An 11,545-nucleotide genomic window follows, 5' to 3' on the forward strand; every position below is an offset into this window, starting at 1 on the left:
TTCATTAAAAAGGAAAACAAAGGATCACAAAAGTCAACAGTTAACAAAAAATTTCATTTTTGAAAAAAGGCCATTTTTCAACAATAACAACAACAACAAGAAACCCTACACACTTTTTTGCTTTATTTTTCTCTGCAGCTCTGATGATGAATATTTGTACCAGTCCCATTTGTTTACTCATGAATACTCTTATTTGTTGCACCTTATAGACTAACAGAAGTTTTGCAGCATGAGCTTTCGTGGGTGAATACCCACTTCTTCGGATGCGAAGAAGTGGGTATTCACCCACAAAAGCTCATGCTGCAAAACTTCTGTTAGTCTATAAGGTGCCACAGGATTCTTTGCTGCTTCTACAGAACCAGACTAACACGGCTATCCCTCTTATTTGTTGGTTTCTTTTGACAAGTATAGAAAGAAAAGTAATTTCCTAAATATTTGTGTGAACAAAATCTTGCTAACATGAAAAGTGATAACACCATGATACAAATTCAATCATACAAAATAGTCATTTGGAATTTAAACACATGGTCACAAATATTGTTTTGTAGCATTTGACTGGCTCTGTTCATGACAGCGTCCAGTTATCAAAGATGGAGGTTTTGTAGAGGCAGCTGTAGCGTTCAAAGGTATAATCCAATGCAAATGGAGGCAATGGGCGTTGGAGATAGGCAATGCAAGAGTTATCATGAGTTTTTGTGTAGGACATATACACAATGGCAGATAAATCATTTGACAAACATGCCACATGGGAAAATAAATCATTGGCCCTATAACTAGCCCATGGAATTCTTTTAATTATGCCACAAGCAACACACTCTGCCAATTGTAAGCATGGCTGAGGAGGTCTTTGGAGACTGAATCCCAAGGGAGCTTGTGAAGAGATGAAATAACCGTATCTCCTTTGAACACTTGTATTTTGTTTGATGGGAATAACACTAGATGTCAACCACCATAGAATATATATAGTCCTAGAGAGATCATTTTTACTATATTGTACAAGAAAAGAGAGACTTTTACAGACAAGGGTATTAAGGACTACAGACACAAGGATATTGCCTGGCTAACTCTATCACTAGAGACTGACACTTTAGTCAAATACAACAGAGATCCTTTTATTGACACAAAATGTTTGTCTGTCTTTTAAAAATAACTTTAACCATTCACTGTCCAAGATGGCAGAGTAGCTCCATAGATGTTTCATGCCAAATCAAATGACTTTCCAGTTCAAGATTTCACCACTGCTCAGCAAACCTGCCTGCATGTGAGTATATTTTCCAAGAGATTTGACTGTCTTCCCAGATTGTCTGTGCTCACTTCCCAGCTTTTCTGTGCTCACTTTGGATTTAGATTCAGAATGTGACCATGTGGTTTTAACAAACAAAGAATGATTCAGTAAAAGTCTTTGCTTGTTTCACTAATAATAATTAAGATGCTCAGTGTCAGATTACAGCTGTTTTTGAAGCATATCATTTCTGATCATTGGCCATGTGGGGTCTAGTTCAAAAAACAAGGATGCAAAATCATCCCTTTTTCAATTCTTAGATCCACCTCCCAAATCTATTCACAGACATAACATATGACTTTTAGGGGGAAAAATTTATTTTTCCCACTTGTTCCTTTTAGACCTGGAATGTCAGCCCAACAACTAGAGAGTGGCTGGATTCCGTTGCATGTTCCATTCAGCTACAGGTGTGAAATCTCACCTGGAGAATGGGTTTACATTGATGTAATGAGAACACAAATGGAAGCCAGTGGAGCTGCACATGTATGCTGGAATCTGAGATTACAGATGTTTAAGGACCATAATACTTCCCTTCTGGGCGTATGTGGGCTGTGGACTGTGTTTCCAAACATTAAGCTGCAGAAGTGACTGAGCAGGAGCTGCATTGTAGACCTGTATCTGAACGACTGAATGAGCTGAAAGATTTGGCCAGAGTTCTCATCACAAGCTTCATTGACACAAAGCAGAGTTAATTTTCATTGCTGTAGAACAAAGCACAGGATGTTGTCTTCTGAACGGAAAATACACTCTTAGCCCCAGACAAATATGAAACTTAAACCTATTTCATCTTCTCCTCCTCCTCCTCCTTCTTGTCTACTTCGGGCTCTAGTGTTCAGAGTAAGGCAATGTGAGTTGGGGCTCCTGGTTTCTATTTTCAGTCCTGGAAGAGGACTTCAGACAGATCATTTCAGTAAATAACTCGAAACAAGGGAGAAGGTTTTCAAAAGAGTTTAAGGAAGGTAATTGTTCAAGTCCCACCAAAAATCAGTCAGAACTGGGCAACAAGTCCCATCAGGCTCCTTTAAAAATCTGAGTCAAAGACTCCTGGGTTCCATTCCTAGCTCTCAGAAGGGAGTGTGATCTAGTGTCTAGATCAAGAAATTGGATGTCAGAATTCCTAGAGTCTAGGATCAGCTTTGATGCCATTGATTCTCTGTCCAACCTTGGCCAAGACCAACACATGTCAATGGGTACATTCACTGAAAGGCCGTTATTACTTTAGATCGATAGCTGGCTAAGTCCCTTGTGTATATCACTGTCCTTGTTTCATTAGTTTCAGCAGGTAAAACACACTGAATGGAGAAACGCAATCAATCTGCTGTGATGGGATTCATCCTCTTGGGATTCCCGGGGAACCAGTATTTGCAGATCTCCCTCTTTGTACTCTTCCTCTTTATGTACATCCTGACAGTCCTGGGAAATGTGACCATCATAACCCTAGTGGCGAACCACCGATGCCTCCACACACCAATGTACTGCTTCCTCTGCAATCTCTCCTTCCTGGAGATCTGGTACACCACAGCCTGTGTTCCTAAAGCCCTTGCAATCTTCCTGGGGAAAAGCAAAACCATCTCCTTCATTGGCTGCCTCCTACAGATGTACTTCATATTCTCCTTGGGCTGCACAGAATATTTCCTCCTGTCCATCATGGCCTATGATCGCTATCTGGCCATATGTTACCCATTGCATTATAGCACCATTATGAACAGTACCTTGTCAGCTCAGCTGGCTCTTGGCTCTTGGGTGTGTGGTTTCCTGGTTATCTCTGTGCTGGCATCTCTAATATCCAGGTTGTCTTTCTGTGGCCCTAATGTCATCAATAACTTCTTTTGTGAGATAGATTCCTGGATTGTCCTCTCTTGCACGGACACATCCATCATTCAGGTATCAGCTTTCATCATCTCAGTCGTTGTCATCCTGGGTTCGTGTGTGATAACCCTCCTTTCATACATCTATATCATCTCCACTATACTGAGAATCCCGTCAGCCAAAGGCCGGCAAAGGGCATTTTCCACTTGCTCGTCCCATCTTGTTGTCGTGCTTCTATGGTACGGATCCACCATTTTTCTCTTTGTCAAGCCATCTGCACAGAATTCATTGGAACTGACCAAGATAGTCAACATCCTAAACACTGTGGTTACGCCACTGCTAAACCCTTTCATCTATGCTCTGAGAAACAGAGAGGTGAAGGAAGCCATGCAAAATACGCTCTTTGGGACATGACATTATTTCTAAAAGGTCAACATTGTAAAATCAACAGGGATTAAGGCATTAAGGGATCAAGCCTTGGTTACCTCAAAGTGTGTATCTCCTTCTATGAACCATCAAGACAGCTGTGTTCCAATGCAAATCACTAAGCCCAGGACAAAGCACATGAGATCTGGGGAGAAAGTACTCTCTGTTGATGGGATCTGGCTATGGATCAATTTTCTGTAGATGGTACAGGGTGAGGGGACTCTATCTTGGAAAGTGGTGACTCTGAAAATGGGTCGTTGTGGATAACCAACTGGGGAGTGTGATGCTATGGCAAAGAAAGGTTTATATGATCCTTGTTGGTCATAGGTAGGGGAATACCAAGAAAGTGACAGGAGGAGATATTGCCTCTGTATACGGCATTGGTGGCCACTACTGGAGTACTAGCTGGGATTTTCAAATGAGCTGAAGGTAGTTAGGAGAATGACTTCCAATGAATTTCAATTAGAGTTGGTTGACTAGCTTCCTTAGAATATTTAGAAAGCCCTAGAAAAAATGCATAGACTACACATTGGTGAATGAGATAGCAAACAAATCTGGATTAGATTTAGGGTTATTCTGAGAAATCATATCAACATATAGACAGTGTGAAAATGGAGGCCTCTTGCCCTTGAACTAAAGAAGCAACATTGACTGACTATAATTTCCACTTTAAGTGATGTCCCAGGCTCACCTGGTGAGTGGACTGAAATACATGGACTCTTCAGTCCATGTATTTTATCTTGCTGTGAAATGAATATTTAGCTACAGGAAGATTCTGTAGAGCACAGATATAAGAAAAAAATCTCCTTATGATTTCAAATATGGAAATGAATGCCCTTCATTTTTCAATGTAATTGTAATATGAAATGTCCTATGTATGTGAATAATTGATGTCTGTTGTATATTTGCTTACAGCCCATTCAGAACATCAGAATGTAAATAAAGTTTGTATTGTACCATTTTATCCCCCAATCTTTTGGAAAGTATTTTACTTATTTAAGATGGGATTTCTCAAAAGAGTGCAAGTAAATGAGGCATCCAACTGCCTGTGCAGTGTCCTAGCAGTGAGGGTAATGAAACATTGAAACAGTTTGCCAGGGAAGTTGTGGATTCACCATAACTTGGAGTCTTTAAAGCAGATTCTCTTTGTAAATGACATGCTTTAATCCAGCATCTGTGGGAAATTCTGAGGCCTGTATGTATTTTTGTGTGTGTGTGTGTGTGTGTAGGCCTGTGGAAATGTGAGTGTTCCCAAGCCTGTGCTTGAGCGTCCACCTGGGTTTACAATCACTAGACCCAGGTCTCACAGCCATGCTAACATGTCCATACTGTACTATGCAGAACTTCTCACTCAGGTTTGTGGCTTGAGCTGTGTCCATACAGCAAAATGATAGCTCTTGGAGCCAAGTCACAGCAGGACTTGGGTTCTGACCCATGCTCCTAGTACAGTCCTAGGACCCAGGTCCTGACTGCTTGCTGACTTAAGTCTGACTGATTTGTGTCTGGACAGAAGAGGGTCTTGGTCTCAAACCTGTGTCAGAGCCCAGGCTTACTGTGCTGTGTAGATATACCCAGATAGAAAAGATTTGCCTGTATTGTACTCAACCTTCTAATAAAACTTGCGTTCAGACAATGACTATAATCAAATGTCATGCTTCAGGGCTTCAGCTGGTCACATGCAAGTGTCTGGAAGAAGGTGGGCTTTTGTGCCCCTGATGCTCTGTATTCTGTTGGTGGCAGTGGTGGTGGTTTTGTTTGTTTAAATCTTCCTCTGAAGCACCAGAGATTGGAAACAGTGGGAGACAGGACACCGGACGGGGTGGGTCGCTGATCTGAAGTGGTACAGAAACTTCTTTCTCAAGAGCTTGGTTGGTATGTTTTCCTCTCATGATCAGGTCAAAATGATCTTCAGATTTCAGGTCAGGAAGGAATTTTCCCCTTGGATTTTTTTCACCCTCCTCAGCATGGGACATAGATTGCTTGGTACAATCATCTGGACAGATCTCAGCTGACCAGTTCCCTGTCCTTGCAGGGGCCTTGGGCATTGGTGTCACCTCGGTCTCTCCTGGTGTCTGCCTGTGGCTCACAACAGCTTAGTCTCCTAAGGACTGAAAGTCTATCCCAAGTAATTGATCTCAATATATGTGTAACTGGATGAAATTCAATGGCTCTGTGATATACAAGTCAGACTAGATAGTCTAATGGTCCCGTCTGGCCTGACACTATGATTTTCAATTTATGGAGGTTGCTTAACCCTCTTAGACCCCATTGGTAAAACCCATTTCTCAGTCACCAGAACTGGCCAAATGTTTTCAGTGTTTCACATGTAATTTCATCAAAATCAACATGTTTCATGAAAACAATGTGATTTCAAATAATGTAGCTTATTTTTACAAAAATAATTTGAAAGTAAATGAAATAAAATGTTAGTCTTGTTTCTTTTCAAACTAAATATTTTGTTACAGAATAATAAAAAACTTCCTAAAAATCATGCCAACTCTTTTGGAGACAAACATTTTTCTTTTTCAATCAGATCTGTTAAATCACACACATTTGGGATTTGGGCCTGTGCACACTGGGGAACAAATTTGGTCCTTAGTTAAATCCTACAACGTCATAGACGATGTAGTTGGGGTTTACCAAAGGCGCGTGAGTGAGATTCAATAGAGTTTTTGCACTTAATTCCACTTGGTGTCTTTGAAAATCCCATCCATAATTAAAGCTTCCTGGAAAATGGAATGTCCATCACATAGGAAATTCCAATAGCTTGACATTTCTTTTCATGCTGAATCAGGATGAAAAGATGAACTACCAAACATTTTTGTGGAATCAAATGTTCCAAAAATTTTAGTCTCAGAAATGTCAAAACACTCCATGTTGATCAGAACTAGAGCAAGTCAGAACCCAGAATTTCTGTTCCATTAAGATTTCCAAAATGTCATTTTTTTCTTTTATTCCCTACAGACCAAAATTCTGATAGCTTTTTTTTGGTATAAAAAATCAAAACAACATTTGGACAGCCCAGTTCTCCAGTTGTCCTAGGAAGACAGATGATCCTTGTTGTAGATTCAGAACTCAGAAGACTTGAAAGAATGTTCTGCAAGGGACTTGTGGACAACAGCATGGTGTGCTGCCTTTCCAAAGCTAAGGGCTAGTCTACACTAATGCTGAAGTTGATCTAAGTTACACTAGTTCACTTATGCAAGTTACATAACTGAAGTTGACATAACTTAGGTCGACTTACAGCAGTGTCTACACCACACTATGTTGATGGGAGACGATCTCCCATCAGCATATCTTCTGCCTCTCAGGGAGGTGGTGTACAGATGTTGACAGGAGATCACTCTTCCATTGACTTAGCATGTCTTCACCAGACCCACTAAATCAACATCACTGCATCGATCGCAGCAGTGCTGATTTAGCAGGTAGTGTAAAACCTGCTAAATCAGTTTACTGCCTGCAGTGCTGATTTAGCAGGCAGTTTTCAGACCACCTAAGACTGGTTGCCTTTGTGGTCTGAAGTGGTACAGAAAAGTCTTTCTCCAGAGCTTGGTTGGAATGTCTTTTTCACATTAAATAAAGTAAGGCTTCTGAAGTCAACAAGCAAGGATCTATGGGTATTAGTTCATAGTACACTAATGACATTGTGCTGTGGGATATCTCACAGTAGATGACTTCTGGAACTTGGAAGCATGCTGAAGAAGAAGAAAGTCCAAGCAATCTTCTCTGAGACCTTTCCTGTCCCATGAATGAAAGAAGACTGAATGAAGAAGAGTGTGGAGGTGAATGGCTGGCTAGGTAAGTGGTGTAGGGTACAGGGTCTTGGTTTTGTGGAACATCAGTCCACCTTCTATGGTGAGGGGGATATATAGTTTGGATGGAGTCACCTCAGTAGAAGTGGGACCAGTCTTCTTGGGGACAGGCTGGCTAGAGTAGTCAGGAGGGGATTAAACTAATAGCAAAAATGGAGGTTAAAAAGAGGGAAGATATGGGCACTCAGAACAAAATGGAAATATTGAGAACAAAATTAATCAAGGAACCAAGGGACATGAAGAGAAGAAATTATTGAACTGCTGGTACATGAATGCTAGGAGCCTGGGTAACAAAACAAGGGGATTTGGAATTGTTCATTTATAGAATAAATTTGATCTGTTTGGTATTAATGAAACTTGGAGGGATGATTAATGCAACTGGAATGTTAAAATCAATTATTTTAAGCTATTTAGGAAAGATCAAATAGGAAATGGCACTCTAGGTCATAAATGGCATTACTTGTTTCTGAGTTACTGATAACTTGGAAGAAAATAATTTTAAATGCTTATGGATCAATGTCCTAACAGATAAAGCACAAGATGGAGTATTAGTTGGTCTCTGCCACAGACCACCAAATCACAACTGGGAACAAGATGACCACTTCTTTATGCACTTATCTATAATGTGCAGGAAAAAAACGGTGTTATCATGGGGCACGCCCAGGGGCAGCTCCAGGCCCCAGCATGCCAACCGCGTGCTTGGGGCGGCATGCCGCGGGGGGCGCTCTGCCAGTCGCCGGGAGGGCGGCAGGCGGCTCCGGTGGACCTCCCGCAGGCGTGCCTGCAGAGGGTCCGCTGGTCCTGCGGCTTCGGTGGAGCATCCGCAGGCATGCCTGCAAGAGGTCCACCGGAGCCGCAGGACCGGCAACTGGCAGAGCGCCCCCCGCGGCGTGCCGCTGTGCTTGGGGCGGCTAAATTGCTAGAGCCGCCCCTGGGCACGCCAATGTGAATGACATATGCTGGAAGTTATTTGCGGTCAGTCCTAAAACATCCTTGTAATTTCTAAACATCATAGACAACGATTTCCTAACTCAATAAATGTTTCATTCTGCATGGGGTATTTCTTAGTCTATAAGGTGCCACAGGATTCTTTGCTGCTTCTACATTAGACCGTATCCTGACAGATAAAGTGGAACTGATCACAGACCTATAAAATAAATGGTAGCATAGGTACTAGTGGTTACCATTTGATTACATTTATAATGTGAAACCAGAATAAAGTCCATATCAGTAATATATATTACTCCGGAGGGAATTCTGTGCCACTGTGCACACAAAGAATTAATTTGTCCTGCTGAATTTTTGTCCTCAGAAACTTTCTGTTCAGAGTGCTGCAGTTCCACATTTCACCCAGCAGAGGGACCTGTGGTGCCAGCCAGCCAGCAGCATGAATGCAGCTGGCTGTTCTGGCACAACAGTGTCCTCTGGTGGTCAAAAGGTGAAACTGCAGCACTTCTGGGGCAGAATGTAGTTTCTGCGTGTGTGGGGGGAATACTGTGTGTGTGCAGTAGAGCAGAATTCCCCCAGGAATAGAAATTCATCACAGTGGACAGGGCCGCCCAGAGGGAGGGCAAGAGGGGCAATTTGCCCCAGGCCCCGAGCCCCACAGGGGCCCCCACGAGAGTTTTTCGGGGCCCCTGGAGCGGGGTCCCTCACTCGCTCCAGGGGTCCCGGAAAACTCTTGCGGGGCCGGGCGCAGGAGCTTCTTCGCTCCCGGTCTTCGCCGGCGGGGGGGGGTCCTTCCGCCCCGGAGCGGAACGACCCCCTGCCGGCGAATTACTGCTGAAGACGGAGCGGGACCCGCCGCAGAAGTTCAGCTCGGTCTTCGGCGGTAATTAAGCGGCGGGTCCTTCCGTTCCGGGACCCGCCGGTGCCCGAAGACCCGCGGCGGGACCCCGCCGCCGAATTACCGCCAAGACTGGGCTGCGCTTCGGCGGCGGGTCCCGCTCCGGCGGTAATTCGGCGGCGGGGGGCCCCCGCCGCAGGTCTTCGGGCACTTCGGCGGCGGGTCCCGGAACGGAAGGGCCCCCCGCCGCCGAAGACCCCGGGCCCCCAGAATCCTCTGGGCGGCCCTGACAGTGGAGCCAAGTTAGGACAGAGTGGGGCTACTGGGAAGGGGGGGGTCACACACTGGGGTTCAGAATGGCTAGTGGGGGGACAGACTGGCAGGGGCTGAGCAGATATGCCTGACTGAATGGGAGAGGGTTGGAGTAAGCAACGGTCTGCATGGGGTAGGTGTCCCAACTCCCCTACCCCCAATCCTGACACTCCCCCCCACAAAAAAACCCTCTTCCATACTTCTCCCACCCATACCCAACAACCCTCCAGGTTCATTCCCTCTCCCTCAGCTCCTCCATTATGCCTGACCCCCAAAGCCTTTGCACTGCTTCTGACAGGTGCAGGAAATACAACTTGATATTGTAATTTAAATGAATTACTTAAAGTTCTGTATTAATATGACTAGTAAGGAATCTATTTGTTAAAAAAAACAATTACCTATCTATCTCATAGAGCTGGAAGGGACCCTGGAAGGTCATCAAGTCCAGCCCCCTGCCTTCACTAGCAGGACCAAGAATCTTTTTTTATGCGTCTGTTTTATTACAGACATACTAGCTGATGGAAATTTTGCAATAAATTACCAAAATAATTGAAACTGGCATGATTATATTATACAAATAAATATGCAGAATTTTGCACAATTTTAAAATATTGTGTGCAGAATTTTTAATTTTTTGGCATAGAATTCCCCCAGGTGTTTATATATAAAATTTGGTGCTTTAGTGGGACCAGATTCACAAAGCTGTAAGCAATTATGAGCCATATGAACATAAAAATGACCATATGACTCAGACTAATGGTTCATCTAGCCGAGCATCGTCTCTGCCAACAGTGGCCAATGCCAGGTGCCTCAGAGGGAATGAACAGAACAGGTGATCATCGAGTGATCTGTTCCCTGTCGCCCATTCCAAACTTCTGGCAAAAATCCAGAAAAGGCATAAGTGTTCAATAAATAATTCTGTTCTGAATCTGGGGAAAAACAGATGATATAGTTTCATCATATGGCAATAATAACACTCTTTCCATTCCACTGGTATCTCTGGAGGATGTTAAACAGAATCTACTAAAGTTAGATATTTTTTAAACCAGCAGGTCCAGAGAACCTGCATCTAAGAGTTATAAAATACCTGGCTGAGAAGTTCATTGGACTGTAAATGTTGATTTTCAATAAATCTTGGAATACTGGGGATGTTCCAGAAGACTGGAAGAAAGCTAGTATGCCAATTTTTAAGAGGTAAATGGGATGACCCAGGTAATTACAGACCTGTCAACCTAACACTGAACCCTGGCAATCAGTTCTTGCTTGTACGCTATTTAGCATTTTTATCAATGTCCTGGAAGAAAACATAAAATCAGCACTGATGAAGTTTGCAGATGACACACAAATTGGAGGTTGATGATGATGACAGGTCACTGATTCAAAGTGATTTGGGTGACTTGGCAAGCTAGGCACTAGCAAGCAATGTGTGTTTTAATGTGGATAAATGTAAATATATACTTCTAGAAACAAAGAATGTGGGCTGTACTTGCACAATAGGGGACTCTATCCTGGAAAGCTGTGGCTCTGAAAAAGGTCTGGGGGTCCTGGTGATGCTGTGACCAAAAAATCTAATGTGATCCCGGATTGCATAAATGGGAGGATCTTGAGGAGGAGTAGAGAAGTTGTTTTACCTCTCTATCTGGCAATGGTGCAATCGCTGCTGAAAACCTGTGTCCAGTTCATAGAAAAGCAAAGAGAAATTAGAAAATGTGTCTCAAGGAGTTCAAACTATTTAGCTTAATAAAGAGAGGGTGAAGCGGTGACTTGATATCAATCTCTATGCAGGGAACAAGTATTTAATAATGGGCTCCTCAGTCTAGCAGATAAAGGTGTAACACGATCCAATGGCTGGAAGTTGAATCTTGACAAATTCAGATTGGAAATAAGGTGTAAAATTGTAACATTTCAGCTTGGAAAAGAGGAGACTGGGGCGGGGGGAATATGATAGAGGTCTATAAAATCATGAGTGATGTGGAGAATGTAGATAAGGAAAAGTTATTTACTTGTTCCCATAATATCAGAGCTAAGGGCCACCAAATAAAATTAATGGGCAGCAGGTTTAAAACAAATAAAAGGAAGTTCTTCTTCAGACAGCGCACAACCGACTCGTGGAACTCC

General features: G+C 43.0%; 1 protein-coding gene across 1 annotated transcript; it reads left to right on the forward strand.

Annotated features, from left to right (window-relative positions):
* Positions 1-2,578: 2,578 nt before the first annotated feature.
* LOC120380082 (olfactory receptor 6F1-like) lies at positions 2,579-3,505 on the forward strand. The gene has a single exon (XM_039497579.1). The coding sequence runs from the start codon at positions 2,579-2,581 to the stop codon at positions 3,503-3,505; it is 927 nt and encodes a 308-aa protein (XP_039353513.1).
* The last annotated feature ends 8,040 nt before the right edge of the window (positions 3,506-11,545 follow it).

The sequence above is a fragment of the Mauremys reevesii genome, linkage group 13, assembly GCF_016161935.1.
Source record: "Mauremys reevesii isolate NIE-2019 linkage group 13, ASM1616193v1, whole genome shotgun sequence".
Classification (NCBI taxonomy): Eukaryota; Metazoa; Chordata; order Testudines; family Geoemydidae; genus Mauremys; species Mauremys reevesii.